Source organism: Nyctereutes procyonoides, unplaced genomic scaffold (genome assembly GCF_905146905.1).
Source record: "Nyctereutes procyonoides isolate TBG_1078 unplaced genomic scaffold, NYPRO_anot_genome, whole genome shotgun sequence".
NCBI lineage: Eukaryota > Metazoa > Chordata > Mammalia > Carnivora > Canidae > Nyctereutes > Nyctereutes procyonoides.
The window spans coordinates 29,203,633-29,221,688 of NW_026575020.1; the positions used below are offsets into that span (position 1 = coordinate 29,203,633).

The 18,056-nt window shown below is 40.4% G+C and overlaps 1 protein-coding gene and 1 pseudogene across 1 annotated transcript; both read left to right on the forward strand.

The window, feature by feature from the left end:
* Positions 1 to 5,476: 5,476 nt before the first annotated feature.
* Positions 5,477 to 6,424, forward strand: LOC129497674 (olfactory receptor 139). The gene has a single exon (XM_055306743.1). It carries the CDS (start codon positions 5,477 to 5,479, stop codon positions 6,422 to 6,424), a length of 948 nt encoding a protein of 315 aa, XP_055162718.1.
* A 2,855-nt stretch (positions 6,425 to 9,279) lies between these two features.
* On the forward strand, positions 9,280 to 9,401 carry LOC129518578 (U4 spliceosomal RNA; annotated as a pseudogene).
* Positions 9,402 to 18,056: the final 8,655 nt, after the last annotated feature.

Genomic DNA, 18,056 nt, shown 5'->3' on the forward strand with positions numbered 1-18,056 from the left:
GCACCCTGATGTTTCTAGCAGCAATGTCCACAATAGCCAAACTGTGGAAGGAGCCTCGGTGTCCATCGAAAGATGAATGGATAAAGAAGATGTGGTTTATGTCTACAATGGAATATTACTCAGCCATTAGAAATGACAAATACCCACCATTTGTTTCGACGTGGATGGAACTGGAGGGTATTATGTTGAGTGAAATAAGTCAGTTGGAGAAGGACAAACATTATATGGTCTCATTCATTTGGGGAATATAAAAAATAGTGAAAGGGAATAAAGGGGAAAGGAGAAAAAATGAGTGGGAAATATCAGGGAGGGAGACAAAACATGAGAGACTCCTAACTCTGGGAAACAAACTAGGGGTGGTGGAAGGGGAGGTGGGTGGGGGGTGGGGGTGATTGGGTGATGGACACTGAGGAGGGCACTTGACGGGATGTCAAGGTGTCTTCCCTGACTCATGAGCGACCCAGGCCAAGGTGCAGGGAGATGCCACCGGGAGGCAGAAGATGTACTGCACAGGGCTGAGATGGAGCCACAGGGTTCCTGAAGCTCAAGGAAATAGAGCAAGTCTCCCGGTGTAACAGGGTCACCCCTTAATTTACAGAGCAGATACTGATCTGGTGCCAGTCGATGCTCTACTAGATCTGTGAAGGAGCCCGAACCATGCAGGTCAGGCCGCCTGTGCTGACGGAGGCCTGGGCACAGTACGCCCTCGGCCAGACCCACAAATGATCACAAGAAGGAACTTCATCTAAAAGCGAGCAGATGACCCTCAAAACAGGGTGAGTCCTGCTAAGCCACAGGTTATCTGAGACCTGAGACCCTGCCTGGGAGGGTCTTAATATTCCCTTCAGCTGAACCTAAACTTAGGCTTCTTCTTGGCTCTAGGTCCCCATCTGCCTTTACTTAGGGCATTTTCTTTAGAAAACTTGACAGGATGAGCACTGGGTGTTATTCTATATGTTGGCAAATTGAACACCAATAAAAAATAAATTTATAAAAAATTTTTAAAAAAATAAAACCTGAAAAAAAAAAGAAATGGAACCTCACACTTTGCTGGTAGGAATGCAAATGGTATAGCTACTTTGGAAAACAGTTTGTTTCTTAGAATTAATAATATCCACCTACAAAGAGTCCAGAGATTATACCTGGTATTATCCAAGGGGAAATGAAGACATATCTACACAAAGAACTGTATTCACATATTTATTGTAGATTATTTGCAATGGCTACAATCTGGAACAACCCAAATGTTCATCAACTAAACAAATTGCTGTACATACAGTGGCATACTACTTAGTGAAAAAAAAAAGGCTGGACTGCCAGTATAGCCAATATGCATGAATCTCAAAAGGATTATGCTAATTGAATAAATCCAGTTATAAAAAGTCTGCATGCTGTATGACTTATGACAGCCTGAAAAAGGCAAAAATATAGGGACAGTAATTAGATGAGAGGTTACCATGAGCTATGGTAGATAGGATTGTCCACAAGGAGGCAGAGGGATCTTTCTGGAGTGGTTGAAATGTTTTATACATTCATGGAGATGGTAGATACATGATTATATACTTTTATCAACATACATCAAAATTTACAATAGTAATTATACTTTAGGTAACCCAACTTTTTAAAATTATACCTTGAAAAATCCAATGTGAAAAATAAATGAGAGAAAAAGTACCAGAATCAGCTTAGCTGGGGCCCTGCCTGAGCTCCACCACAGCCCCACTCCCTGGCCTTGGCAAATCATCTAAGCCCTCTGGATCTTATTTCCATCTGTAACATGGTGACTATTATTTTTCCTCCTTTCTTTGAGACATTGGGAGCCTGGAATGATGTCATAAACCTAGTATTTCTTTAACAGAATCTGAAATATTAGGCAGATGAGAGAAACCCTTAAGGACTGAGATTGCTTGTCTGCCTCTGGCTTCTTGTGCAACCCCTGAGAGAGTTCATTTTTAGAGCCTCTAGGTGCTTGTTAGCTGCCAAATAGAGAGAGTCCCAGGATAGACAACCTGGGCTTCTGCCTCACACCTTTTATAAAACTTTGGAGACAGGCCACCTTGGGTCAGCTTAGTACTCATCTTCATCTCTACAAGACCCCAGCCAGGAGTAGTACCCAGAGTATTCACAGAAAGGTAAGCCCCACCAGGAGACTTCCCATGCTTCAGAGCTCCTAGTTTCCTTCTGTCTTGAGTAAGGATGGTTGGAGATCATTCATGGTCTTCATGTGGCTTTTTCCTTGTTGATAGAACAAAGAACTGAATGATGCTTGGATTAAGGAAAGGAAGGGAAATATCATGGTGAGGTTTTCCACTATGAGTGACTAAAAGACTGAAGGTCAGAGCTGGCAAATAGGGGGACATGAGAGGAAACTGACTGGGGTAAAGGTAGGGGAAATGAAGAGTCTGGTAGAGCCAAGGAGGCTATTTAGGTTGGTCAGGACAGATCCTATATTTACAGAATCTCATACCTGTAAGTAAACCTAGAGATAATGCTAAATACTCCCTTTCATACTACAGAAGAAAAAAGGGATGGATGGATAGATGGATGGATGGATGGATGGATAAATGGCAAGGGCCTTGGGAAGCATGGATAATGGATAAAAGGGATGGATGGATAGATGGATGGATGGGAAGCATGGATAATGGAAAAAAGGGATGGATGGATAGATGGATGGATGGATAGATGGATGGATGGATGGATGGATAATGGCAAGGGCCTTGGGAAGCAACAGGGGCTGGCAGGAAAAGAACAAGTTCTCCATTTAGAACAAATTCTTGCATATATGAACTTTGACAAGTTAAAATTTTCAAGCCTCATCTTTCTCATTTGTAAAATGATTACCTATACTCAAGAATGTTTGCAAAGTTTAAATGTAACATATAGTGTAGTGACATATAATGAAGTATTATGCAAACATTAGCTTTCTGTTTTATTTTTTTCATTACTTCTTTTCTCCCTCCATCCATCCTTCTTTTTTCCTTTCTCCAAGGTCTCAATGCTAGTAGAAACTTGTTTAACACAAATAACATAAGCACCTGGACTCCAACTCCACAACTCTTTCTACTGTGCTGAATTGCCATCCTTGTAAACCAGAAGAATGGGAGAGGGAGGGGGAGAGACAGAATGAGAGAGAGAGAGAAGAAGAAGAAAGAATAAGAAGAAGGAGGAGGAGCAGGAGGAGGAGGAGGAGGGAAGGAGGAGAAGGGGGAAGGGGAAGAAGAAGAAGGGGAGAGAGTGAGAGTGAAAGACTGACTGTGCATGGCTTTGTGGAGAGAAAGAATGACATATGGCAAATTGGAACAGAGAGCCTGAGGGGAACTGACCCTTGTATGAATAGGCAGGGTGGGAGATGTTTGGAGAAGTGGGGAATGATTTCCTTGAAGGCAAGAATGTCTTTTCTCCTTACATTGCTGCTTTTACAACACTCTGGCCAGGAAAGCTATATTTGATGGAGAAGCCATGATCCTTACCCTACCTCCAGTATTCTGGAGGGCTGTATCCAGGAGATATGTATTTCCTGTTTAGGGCAAGGGAGGCATTGTCATTCTGCTCTTGGTCTGAGTGTAGCCCTTGATATGGCTAAAGTTTGCCTGAGACTGAAGTTGTGATAGAAAATATAACCCAAATGCAGTGTCTGAGAGGTTAGTGGCTGACTTCCCACTGTGGGGATCAGTGGTAGTCCCACAAGGGAGATAGATTCTGGAAAGGAAGGCATAACCCGTAAGAGGCTAGCAGTCTTCTTTCTCCCACTGAGAGTCATTGCCCAACAGAGCTTGAGCCCAACACATTGCAACAGTTTTCATAGGAAAGGACAGAATGGAGGTGCCAAATGGAATGCAGAGTCTCCTGCGGTAGGCTACTAGCATAATCTACATTTTTTGTTTTGTGCTATTGATTTTGAGTGACCTTCAGTGTGACTTTGAGTAAGTTACTCCTCATAATGGTTCAATTCTATATGTAAGTGCTAGAATGATCCAGTTTATTAATGGTCTCATGATAGGAGGGAAAGATCAATTAAAATTTTGGGCATAAGGAGGACTTCCGTGAGATGATGGGACAATGATCCAAGACTGGGCCTTGAAGGATGGAGTTTTGATGTGTGGAAGGGAAGAGTGTTCTATTTAGAAATGAGTACTAGCACAGTTATGAACAAAGGGTGGCCTAGCAGAGCAAGAGTCCAGCAGAAGGGGGCCCCAAAGTTATCTTTCCAATATTGATGCAGTCACACTGAAGAACTTTAGACTTCATGGGTTCATTCCTCAGTTGTCCAGGCACTTGTTGGGTAAATCAAACTGCTACCATGTGTAACTGAGTGGAAACTAGCTAAATGTTCTCTGGGCCTTCAACTCCCCTCTTTTCCCTTGGGAAATCTCCTGATCTCCCACCCCACCCCTACAAAAATCATCAGTCTTCCCCATATCACTTAATAGCAATTCCAGTTCTCAGGCCAGGAATCTTGGAATCATCCCCTACCCTCTCTTTCTCTCACACCTCATGCCCAATCTATTAGTTCCACCATCGAAATACATGCAGAATTTTTCTATATTCAACAAATAGACAATTACCAAATAGAAGAATGGATGGGTGGATGGGATCTTGACTTCTCTGAATAGCTGTGGTGATGCCAAGAACTGGAGGCTTAGGAATATCTTTCTTTGTTACACACAAGATCATTTATAAAGTCTCAGTAACAACATATCCAAGTTCTGTAAGAGATAGTAAAATGTTAAAGTGTGAATCTGGGGATTCAGACAGTCCTGGGCCTGAGATTCAACTTTACAATACTGGGTTACTTATTTAACTTTTTAAAACCTTGGTGCCCTGATCATATAGATATAATAGCAGTTACCCCATAGAGCTCTGTGAAAATTAAATAAAAATCAATATGAAGTTCTTAGCAAAATTTCATAGTTTGCATTTTAAAAATGTTGTCAGTGCTTTCTTAAATCGCCTTCGTGTCTTCCATATTTAGCCTTTGAGTATTTCTGTACTTTGGTCTGCTCCTGGCTCCTCTCTTTGCTCACTCTATCTTACATCTCTTTTTGATCTCATAAGATCTTGTCCTCCTACCTTTCTTTATGTTGTTACTACTCTCTCATATTGTGATTTTTGAACCTCATACCTTCATCTATTCATTAAGTTGGTCAGAACCGCTATTCAGTCACTATATACACTGATATAATCTTAATAGCTATTAAAATGTTGTTAAATAGCTAGTGTCCTGCACCCTAGAGTAGTTTCTTCTACCCCAGCCCCCTCTCTGGCATCCCCTGGATCTCAGCCCAAAATAGTAATTTAGGGTTCATGTCTGGCATCATGGGGGCCTCCAGGAGACTACTCAAGCTCTAAGCTGGTAGATGATCGCATCACATTCCCCAACATCCAGTAGACTCAGATTAGGTGTCTACTATGTGTCTCTCTTCCCCTTTGGCAGGTTCAGGTCTTCTCCTCCCACTACGGAACTTAGCAGTAGCCTATGGAGCCAAGTGCCTGGGGGAACAGGACAACTGTCACTGAGTTCATCCTTCTTGGCCTGACAGAAAACATAAGACTGCAACCCATCCTTTTTGTTGTCTTCCTTGTTGCCTATTTAATCACTGTTGGAGGCAACCTCAGCATCCTGGCTGCCATCTTTGTGGAGCCCAAACTCCACACACCCATGTACTACTTCCTGGGGAATCTGTCTCTGCTGGACATTGGATGCATCACTGTCACCGTCCCTCCAATGCTAGCATGTCTCCTGGCCCACCAGTGTAGAGTTCCCTATGCTGCCTGCATTTCACAGCTCTTCTTTTTCCACCTCCTGGCTGGTGTTGACTGTCACCTCCTGACAGCCATGGCCTATGACCGCTACCTGGCCATCTGTCAGCCCCTCACCTACAGCACCCGCATGAGCCGTGAAGTCCAGGGTGCCTTGGTGGGCATTTGCTGCACCATTTCCTTTATCAATGCTTTGACTCATACGGTGGCTATATCTGTGCTTGACTTCTGTGGCCCTAATGTGATCAACCACTTCTACTGCGACCTCCCACCCCTATTCCAGCTCTCCTGCTCCAGCATCCACCTCAATGGGAAGCTGCTTTTTGTGGGAGCCACTTTCATGGGAGTGTTCCCCATGATCCTCATCTCAGTGTCTTATGCTCACGTTACAGCTGCGGTGCTACAAATCCGCTCAGCAGAGGGGAGGAAGAAGGCCTTCTCTACATGTGGGTCTCACCTCACCGTGGTTTGTATCTTTTATGAAACTGGCTTGTTCAGTTATATGCGTCTGGGCTCAGCGTCAGTTTCAGATAAGGACAAGGGGATTGGGATCCTCAATACTATCCTTAGCCCCATGCTGAATCCAGTCATCTATAGCCTCCGGAACCCTGATGTGCAGGGGGCCCTGAAAAGAGTGCTGATGGGGAAGCGACCCCCTGAGTGAGAAGGCGGGGCATCAAGATGCCCCTCCCTCCTAGAGCACCCCCTGACTTCCTCATGCTGAAGGTGCATATGTGGGCAGCAGGTGTCTTTAGGGGTGGGTGGAGGGATGGATTGAGTAGATAATATGGACCAGAGTAAAATATGGTTTACCTTGGACTATGGAGAAAAGCTAAAGCTTGTAGAAGATAGATTAAAGACAAGTGGGAGAAAAGGATAATGTGGGTCAGGAAATGGGACACAAATTAAATTTTTAAAATTTATTTATTTTTTTAATTTTTTAAATTTAATGTGTTAAATTGAAATATATTTAAATACTAGTAAGAGCAAAATGTTTACACCGTCCACCCGCCTTTTAAAGTAAAGTATATTTGTACTCAAGTATGGGTGTGATTTTTAAAAGATTCTTCTTCAGTAAATAAACCCAGGACCGTGAAACTTAATTGGGGTTTGACATAGCCTAGCAATAGGGTGCCAGAACACTCTGCCAGAATCTTCTTCAAAGCAATATTACCAAATACCTGTTTTTGAAGCCAGTGTCCCCATCCTGAGTAGTCATTCCAGAGAACATCACATTTTCACGTCTACATGTAAGCTGACTCACAACTTCTGCATCAAAAACACGAGGATGAAATTGAACACCAATAAAAATTAATTTATTAAAAAAAACACGAGGATGGGGGGATCCCTGGGTGGCTCAGTGGTTTAGTGCCTGCCTTTGGCCCAGGGTGCCATCCTGGAGACCCGGGATTGAGTCCCGCGTCGGGCTCCCGGCATGGAGCCTGCTTCTCCCTCTGCCTGTGTCTCTGCCTCTCTCTCTCTCTCTCTCTTTCTCCCTCCATGTCTATCATGAATAAATAAATTAAATCTTAAAAAAAACATGAGGATGGATCATCATATGTTTCAGGAGAAGAAGCACTCTGAATTGCAAGGTGTTTTTTTAATTGGCAAAATATGCTGATATGTAATGGGCATTCCGTTTAATATATGTGGATACATAGTAAAGGTGAGGAAGGAAAAGAAAATAGAGGGAAATAGTGTTTGCAGTTTACCAGTAAATGAGTATTGGAAATCAGGATTTTACCAAAAAAGGCAAAACTAAGGCAATCCAGAAAAGCACAGGGACTAGAATAGTAGCCCATTTCACATGCTGTCATGGCCATTTCTAGAATTTTTTCTTTGAACCATTTCAGATACTTTTTGGCCCAGGAGTTGGAAGTCTGAGAAGAGTGACCTTACCTGGCATGCTTATTAATTGCTTGTGTAGGGCAGCATGGAACCCTGAAGAAGATTTCCCAGTCAAATGGATATATCTGCCAGGTCCAACCAGGAGGCGAACCACCTGCCAGGTCCTGCTAGACAGTCTCTAATACTCTCTTATACCTACACTCTTGTTGCTCTGCAGACAGTGCTTCCTGATTGAGGCCCATGCTATCCAGTCCCACAAGGGCTCCCACAGTGGCCTCTGCACCTGTGTCCCTCCTCACTCATTGCTCTCCACACTGCCAGGTTAACCCCCGGGAGCAATATCTGTCCCATGTCATTCCATCCTGAAAGGCCACTGATTTCTTTCTGACCACCAGAGCACATCCAGAACTCTGTGGGGTGTGCATGGCCCTCCGTCAAGCCTCTCCACTCAAGCTTTACCTCTTAGCTATAGCCTCTCATTCTGGACGGCCACTCCTTGCTGTGGGACTCCTCTGAAACAGTGTGGCCTGCAGAGCAAGACACCATCAGAATCTCTTCTGGATTCCTTGCAGCTTCTCTTGCTCTTCCCAACTAGATTATAAACTCCTGAAAGACAGGACCCGTTTTAAATATTATACTGTGTCCTCCAAACACCCAGCATAGTGCTGAGTGCAGAAAACAATCTTGCAGATCAATTGATTGATTGATAATAGGAAGCATGACCTATGAAAAGAAATTTGTTTCCTACATGGGAGGTCAGTGAAACTGCTAGATGTCTTCAAAATGCCAAAGGAGCCTGGTGATCTGCTGGTGTCCTGGTGGCTGAGGCCCAGAGGCCCTCTGTGTCCCACAGCTAATGGGCCACTGCCTGGGAAGATAGCCAGAGACCCCCGGCCGCAGCTAGGACAAGGTAGTCCACTGCCAGCTGGGTGCACTCAGGGTCACCTTCAGGTGCAAGGTGTGTTTTCCGCATCTTCCGTCTTCATGAATCTCACCCACTATATTCCAAATGAAGGTAACGTGCTTCCTCGATTTTTGATGCAAGATTAACACAAGTGATGGCAACAATCTGAAAGAATCCATAATTCAGTAAAAAGTTGTTAGATTATAACACTATCAAATAAAATTAGGAAAGCGTGCCCCTCTCAAAGTTTAACGAAATTATTCTGATGAAGAAATTTTAGGACACAACTGGGACAGCTTTTGGTAAAACAAAAGAACTACAGACATTTCTAGGCCAAATAATAATAATAATAATAATAATAATAATAATACCCCAACAGGCTCAATATTCGGAAGGTATAGATATAAAGGAAAAGAAAAAAGAAACCTTCTTTTTTATTAAATAAAGACAATCACTGAGTTTAACATAAAAGAAAGAAAGGAGCTTTCCTGACTGCATGTCAATTGATATGATCTCTCCTCAAAACTAAGAGAAACTTCCTAAAGCCAGTACCAAAGAAATGTCTCCTTCCTGCAGAGAATTAGAAAGAGCATTTGGTTAGCGCAAGGCGAGCATAGAGCCAGGGTGTGAAATCTGGTAACACCTAGAAACCATTTAACTTCAGGATCCACTTACTTCAAGCAAGCACATTACAGAAGAGGGCTAATAATAAATAAATAATCATATTTTATGACAAAGTGTTTTTCTTATATTCACATTTTAAAGTTAGCTTTGTGCAGTGGCAGTATCGTAGCCAATGAGGTTTATACAAGGCGCGATTATTGCTAATTGAAAACTAAAGTGAATAGTTTGTTTTAGGACTACCTAAAACGTATTGTGACTATTGTTATTTACCCTAAGTCTTATCATGTTTCAGAAAGCTACTTCTTCTCCAGTGAATGCTGAAGTGAATAGCTTTTAACTTTGCTATGTAAATAAGAGTACATAGTATATGTAAATATTTTTAATAAAAACAATGGAATATTACTCAGCCATTAGAAACGACAAATACCCACCATTTGCTTCAACGTGGATGGAACTGGAGGGTATTATGCTGAGTGAAGTAAGTCAATCGGAGAAGGACAAACAGTGTATGTTCTCATTCATTTGGGGAATATAAAAAATAGTGAAAGGGAATAAAGGGGAAAGGAGAAAAAATGAGTGGGAAATATCAGACAGGGAGACAGAACATGAGAGACTCCTAACTCTGGGAAACGAACTAGGGGTGGTGGAAGGGGAAGTGGGTAGGGGGTGAGGGGTGACTGGGTGACGGGCACTGAGGGGGGCACTTGATGGGATGAGCACTGGGTGTTATTCTATATGTTGGCAAATTGAACACCAATAAAAAGTAAAGTTATTAATAAAAATAAAAAGAAGGGATCTCTGGGTGGCACAGCGGTTTGGCGCCTGCCTTTGGCCCAGGGCGCGATCCTGGAGACCCGGGATCGAGTCCCACGTCGGGCTCCCGGTGCATGGAGCCTGCTTCTCCCTCTGCCTATGTCTCTGCCTCTCTCTCTCTCTCTGTGACTATCAGAAATAAATAAAAAATTAAAAAAAAAATAAATAAAAAATAAATTTATAAAAAAATATAAAAAACAAAAGTATTTTTTGTTTAAAAAGAAGTGTGAATGAAAAAAAAAAAGAAGTGTGAATGGGGACACCTGGGTGGCTCAGTGGTTAAGCTGTCTGCCTTCGGCTCAGGGAGTGATCCTGGAGTCCCGGGAGCAATCCCACATCGGGCTTCTTTGCAGGGAGCCTGCTTCTCCCTCTGCCTATGTCTCTGCCTGTCTCTATCTGTGTCTCTCATGAATAAATAAATAAAATCTTTAATAAAATAAAATAAAAAGAAGTATGAATGTATTGACAGGAAAAGCTGTATACCATCTATTGCTAAACTTCAGAAGTGATGATAATGTGATATGTGTATATGTATGGGGCAAAACAAAAAAATCCCAGATAGCAACACCCAGGCTGTAGATGGTGATTCCCTCCATGTAAGCTGATAGGACTGGAGAGAGCTGTGGAAAGTGGAGAAGCACTTTGCTTTTATTCTATGTGCTTTTATTTGAAGTTTTTCAGTGGGTTCTATAAAAAAAAAGTAAATTTTTAAAAGTGCTAATGGTGACAATGTGGAGTTGGGAGGACCAGGTGAATTAATATGTTCCAGATGTCATCAGTTACTTTGTGAACTTTTGAAGATATCCAGGATCCACCTGTCAAGCTCAGAAGACGTCATTTTATGCACATTGGGCATCTACATATGAGTACTTGGAGATGCTTTCATATACATCCCATGATGCCTCCTTCCCCACATCCATCCTACCATCCAGAGGCTTAACCTTTTGTGCAGCACAGATAAAGGTACTCTTAGGATTCAAGAGAATTATAATAGTATGTCATTTTCTTTTATTATTCTATTAGCACATAACAGTATTTATAAAGCGCTTTGAATTTAGTTTCTCATTTGAATATTTCAACTACATAGTTGAGTGTTACCCACAACCAGGGCCAGGATTGTAGAGTAAGAAAGCCAGTTTCTATTACCCTCACTTTGCAGATAAAAAAAAAAAGCAAAGGTGCAGACAGGTTAAGTGATTTTCCAGAGACCAGAGACTTAGTAGGTAGGGTAGCCTGCAAGTGCCAGCTCCTGGCCCAGTATCTTTGCCTCCCTCCCCACCTGCTTCTAGTAAATCACCAAAGAATTCAAGACTAAACAGTGATACTAACTCTAGGTGCAGTGAGTCTCAGAAATGGGAAAGGCAGTATGGTTGAGTGAAGAGAGCCTTAGACAGAACATCTAGAGACCTGGGTTCTAACGGAGCCTTTTCTATTTTAGGCTCCATGAACTTTCCAAGCATCAATTCCTTTTACCTGTAAAATTGGTCCCTTCCAAATATCTTGAGCTTTTTTCACACACATTCTACGTAATGAATACCCAGACACACATAGGATGCCAAAGGCTGAGGGAAAATAAGGGACTATGGCTAATTACAAGGACAGGAGATAAGGTTGAGAACAGCTGTGCAAAACCAGGAACAATTAATTCATGCACGGTGGACCTGTGATGAATAAATGTTGGTTCTTGGTATTCAGCAACTGGAGAGATACCCAGATTGAAGGTGGTAGAGACAGGCAGAGACATGAAGGCCTGAGAGCTAACAATAATTGAAACAGGAGGAAAAGAGATTGGGAGGGAGCTTGGGACATCAGACGGAAAATATTTAACCTCGTTTTCTGAGTTTATGTTTGCAGGATCTGGGGAGACAATGAATGAAATCAGGGCCTAAAAGACTTCAGACCTTTACTTGGTACTGGTAGCTAGTTGTCCAGGCAAAGGTATGAGGAAGCAAATATGAAGCAAGCATCTTCTATGTGCCAGGCAGCAAGCTGAAAAGCCCATGCTCCTCGTTGAATTGAATCAGCTGTGGTCAAATGGAGACAGCACTGGACAGAGAAGTCGGGAAACCCGGCTTCTGGGCTCATACCACTACCAGCTAGCTATGTAACACCCGACAGGCCAGTTCCTCTCTGTGGGCCCTAATTTTCTCCTCAGTGAAATGGGAATGCACTTCAAATGATTATTCTGAAGATTAAATGAATTGAAATACAGAATTATTGAGTTGGTAAGTGCAGTGTGAAGGTGATGCTAAAATTCCATTGGGTTTCCAGTAGAAGGCATTGCCATATTTCTAGAGTTTGTGCCCTCTCTCACACAAGGACCAGAGCAGATTTCCCCCTAAAATTCCAGATTTCCCAGCCAGTACTATGCCCTTTCTGTTGCACTGGCCTTCGCCTCCCTTGAATGAGTCCCTGATGAAAGACTCAGCCCTGTAGAAACTGCTGCCCTGCACCACCTCCCCCCACACCGTGGGTACTGGGAAGGAGCATGATTACTCTCCTGGGTCTCAAAACACCTCAGTATCTTCTGGCCTATTCAAAGAGGAAACTAACGGTAAACTCTGCCAACTTCCCCCATCTCTGCAGGACCTCGGGAGTCCCACCCAGCCAGCAACTGCTCTGCTGAAGGTCCCCACAGAGATAGCCAGGGTCAGGATTGGGGAATGTAGTCCTTCCAAGTTCCACAAACAGAAGCTTCTAATTAGTTCCCAAATGAGAGTTCAGGATAACGCAGCCTAGGGGCTAAGGGAAAGTGCGATTTGCTGACTGTCTCCTGCAACTCTGCTAATAAGGCCAGAGGGAAGGGATGCCCAGAGAAGATTTTCTTTCTTTTTGGTCCTTAAGTCAGAAAGAAACTAGACCTTAGGGAGGTTAGTGGAGGAGGCCAATTAGTGATGGGTGGTTGCAATAGCATCATTAGCAAGACTCATTAGCAAAGTTGTGAGTAGAGGCAAGATGTATTCAAACCGAGAATGCCTGGCCAGGAGTCTCAGCCTCCCTGTAAACACTGGCCTCCCATTTCTTCACTGTTTATCTGATTTTCAGCATTTTGTCCTTCCACCTTTTTCACACCCACAACTCTCTTGTTCTCCCTCTCCTTCCATCACAACCTACTCATTTTCAATCTCATGTTAATAAATGCACCTATTTTGTGGTAAGAATGTATCATTTTATAACTGCACCAGGATTTCCTTAATCAAACTCCTGCCTTGACTCTTTAGGTTGTTTCCAGTTTTTCACTCTTGTAAAGACAAGGCTTTGATAAGTTTTTGCACAGCTCTTTTCTTTAATGGACCATATTAATGTATATATTTTCAACATTTTTATGAATATTGACAAATTACCAATAGACAGATTGCACCATTTGACTTTTCTACCAATTCAATGCAACAAGGCTACTTTCCTAGTCCTGACCAGCCCTAGGTATTACCATTCTTAAAAATCTTTACAATGTGGTGGGTGAATCACTATTTCCCATTACAGTCTTAGTTTGCATTTCTTTGTGAGAGACAATGAACTGTCCTTCCTATATTAATGTAGCTATTAACTCTTTTTCATGTATCCTGCAAATGTTTTCCTTTTTCTTATATATTTTTTATTGGAGTTTGATTTGCCAACATGTAGCATAACACCCAGTGTTCATCCCGTCAAGTGCCCCCCTCAGTGCCCATCACCCAGTCACCCCATCCCCCTGCCCGCCTCCCCTTCCACTATCCCTTGTTCGTTTCCCAGAGTTAGGAGTCTCTCATGCTCTGTCTCCCTCAATGATATTTCCCACTCATTTTCTCTCCTTTCCCCTTTATTCCTTTTCACTATTTCTTATATTCCCCAAATGAATGATGTTTTCCTTATTTATATTTGTGTCTCAATGCTACTGATGTTTGTGACATACAGACTTTTAAAATTTTCTATAGCCACTTATATATTTTACTTTATGATTTCTATCTTTGCTGTCACACTTGAAATTATTTCCCTTATCTAAAGTTTAGGTAAATATTCATCTATATTTTCTATTTACATTATATTATTTTTTATATTTTATGCTTTATATTTTTACATCTCAAATTCATTTTTCATACATGATGTGACATAGTGATACAGCTTTATTTTTTAATTCTATAACTTAGGTCCCAAGACTTTTCCCAATAATTTGAAGTACCTCTTTTTGTCAAACATTAAATGTTTTTGTGCACTTGAATCTGCTTCTGGGCTTCCCATTCTGTTCATACCACAATCTTTCAACCACTGTAGCTTTACAATACAGTCATTCACATCTCATTTTAGAAATCACCATATTCAGGTCGCCTTCTTGTAGATCTCTTTCTTTCCAAATGGACTTGATTAGTCTCATATGTTTAACTATAGAATCATGTTTCTGATTTGGATATTCTACTTTTGGAATTTTAATTAGAATATGTAAAATTTATAGATGATTTTGGGAGAATTGACAGTTTTCCAATATTATATCTTTCCAGATAGGGACATGGTATCATCTATTGATTTATTCAAGTATTATTTCTAAAGAAGAGTTTTGAAAGCTTTTAAAAATGAGAATTTCCACCTTTCTATTAAGTTTATTTATAAATAAATCACAGTTTTTCCTACTATTATGAAGTAAATATTTTAACATAAAATATGAATATTTTTGGAATTTTAATATATATTGTTAAACTACCAACAGGAAAGTGACAGTCTCATTTTAGAAATAATCCATGTCCATATCATCATACCATCGCAAATACTGATTTTTTATCATTTCTAATTTGAGAGGCAAAAATATGTAATGATTTTACTTTGCTTTTTCTGCTTACTAGTAAAGCAGAGTATTTTCTTCTGTCTGTTAACCATGTTCGCATTTTTCTCTTTTGTAAATTTCCCTTTTATGTTCTTGGCCTATTTATCTAAGGAGATCTCAGTGTTTTCACTTCATTTTTTAATTTTTTGATTTTGTTTTGTATGCATTTCTAATAGATCTTTACAGGGTAAGTATATTAACCTTTTCATATTTTCCGCAAATATTTCTCAAAGTTTGTTGTTTGTCTTTTAATTTGGGTAACTTTTTACGTAAGTTTTTTAAAACGTTCATGTAATCAAATCTTTTGATCTTTTCCTTTGAGTCTTCTTCCATTCTGTGTGTTCCTAGGATATCTGCCATCATTGATAGTTGATAAATACTTCTATGTTCCTGTGTACTTTTTCAATTTTGAATTTTGTGTTTAACTCTTAAACTCATCCTGCATTTGTTTCGCCACATTGTATATGTGTATATACACATATACATAGTATATACATATATATACATAGTATATACATCTAAATGTCTTTTTTTCAAATGAACTATCAATTGATTCAACATTATTTACTGAATATTCTACTCCCTGTCCCACCTATTTGTAATGCTTAATTTATGTACATATTAAATTATTAAATTATTATTAAATTATGAAATTATTATAAAATTATTATATTATTATAAATTATTATAAAACCCAAAATGTGTTCATGGTATGTGTCTTCCATTCTACAATCATCTATTTCTAAATAAATATCAGTGTTTTTTTCACCCTTAAGACAATTTTTTTAAAGATTGATTGATTGATTGATTGATTGATTTTGAGAGTGTGCATGAGCAGTAGAGAGAAGCAAAGGGAGAGAGAAAGGGAGAGGAATCCCAAGCAGATTCCCCAATGGGCACAGAGCCCGACATGAGGCTCACTCTCAGGACCCTGAGATCATGACCTGAGCCAAAACCAAGAATCAGACACTCAACCAACTGCGCCACCCAGGCTCCCCTCATCTTCAAGACAATTTTTATGACTAACTCACCAGATCCTAAAAATAAATTTTTATAGTAGAAATATCACTTCTTTAATGTATACACATTTCAAGGGTTTCCCACATTAATTGTTTTTGTTAATAATTTGGAGGCTTAAAAATTATTCTTGATTTTAATGTCATGATTATCTATTAAAATGTTCTTTTATATCTTCTTTCAGTATGTTTTTATTATTGTTAGTAACAACCCCTATTTATTTCCATTTATTTAGCAACTAGCCAGAGACTAGGCTTTACATACATCATCTTGTTTAATCCTTACCATAAAAGTCCCATGAAATAAATGTCAGAATTTTCATTTTACAGAATTTTTATTCCACAGACCCAGCAGGAAAACTCTGACAGAAAATACCCTGTAACATTTTCCTTTTTTAAAGATTTTATTTATTTATTTATTTATTTATTTATTTATTTATTTATTTATTTATGAGAGAGAGAGAGAGAGAGAGAGAGAACAAGCAGGGGAGGGGCAGCGGGAGAAGCAGACTCCTGGCCAAACAGGAAGCCTGACATGGGGCTCGATCCCAGGACCCTGGGATCATGACTTGAGCCAAAGGCAGATGCTTAACTGACTGAGCTACCCAGGTGTCCCTTTTTCAGTTTGTTTAAGGGTATATCACCTGTTTTCTCTCAATCTCCGGCTGATCTTACTTAGTGCCCTCCAGACTATGCACACTGCCTATCCTGCCACACCTCCTAAATTGGATCAGTCACCAAATCAGCTGAAGAACTGCCAGTGGTGCCAATGCATGACAAATGCTATGACATTGCTGCAACATTTCCACTCAGAGTTCCTTATGATACTTCTTTCACAACTGGCAAGAAGCAAACTCACTGACTATCCTGCTGAAATATGCAAAGCCTTTCAGTGTATTTCCAATGGAAGATTTTAAAACTCTCCTTGCCATCGACCTATGTTTGATCAATATTTTGTGACATGCATGTGGAAATAAAGACATGTAACCAGCCTTGACATCAGTCAGGTTTTGGTCATCTGGATGTATAGGTGAAGTGGGCTAAAATTCTAAAACTGAAAAATTCACAGCATAGCATTTTTTAGTGAGAATAAATGAGTTTTTTTCTTTTTTTAATTATCTAAATTTTAAGCACTTCAGAAGGGATGTGCAAGCCAGGAAAAGAATAATTTTTAAAGCAGGTTAGAGTAAGTGGTTTTATTATTTCATACTGCTTATCTCATACTGCTTCAGAGGTTCAGGTATCTGGGGGTAAATTAACTGGGTGGTTCTTGTTCAGGGTCTTGAGATTGTAGCCAAACACTGTTGGCAGGGCTACAGCCTCTGTAGACTTGACTGGAACTGGAAACTTCTATTCATCACTGTGTAGTCCTCTCCATAGGGATGCTCTTGCCATGGCTTCTGCCAGAGTGAGTGATGAGAGAAGGAGAGTAAGAGAGACAGAGAGAGAACACTGAAGATGGAAACCACAGAACTGAATCTTGGGAGGGACATCCCAGCACTTCTGTGATATAGTGTTTGTTAGAAGTGAGTCATCAAGTCGAGCCCACTCTCACAGGAACAGAAATTCCTTCTGGAGGAAGGGTAGGTGCATCAAAGAATTTGCAGACATATCAGAAAAGACTAATTTCCAAACATTTTAACAAAACTTTAAAATCATATTCATATAAACTTCCTCTGTGTTTTAAGAATGTAACTAGTGGTGTTCAGCTATAAATAGTGGAAGAAGCATGAAATAAAAGAGAATTTTATTATCTGACTGGTAGCATCTTGAATGACCTTTATTTTTTCTTTATTCATTTCTATGTTTTCTAATAATATTATGATAAATGTTGGTCAGCATAATAAAAAATAAGCTAAAAAAAGAATTTTATTTTATTGAATCAAGGTATGTTCAAGCAAGTATTAAGTTCTTTAATGGTACCCTAGGGAGAGAGATATGCAACTTTTATTAATTAAAAATCCATTCCATACTTCACAATAAATTAAATTTGAGGAAATGCATACAAATATCAATTTGAAAATGTATCTAAGTATTACACTGTCTGGGAGCCCAGACACCTCCGTTTAGCTGTGCTCACTCTGGGGATGTCTGTTTAACTCTTACGCCTCCTAGACTGGACAGAGTTCTCCACAAGATCAAGAATTTGTGTATTATTTCTCGAAACTTCCCCAGAACCAGGCACACATGGTAGCCATCAGTAAATATTGTCTGAATGAACAAATATTGCATCTCTCCTCATTCCTACCCTAACCCTTAACTCACCTTCTCAGGAAGAGTGATTGCTTCTGCCCCT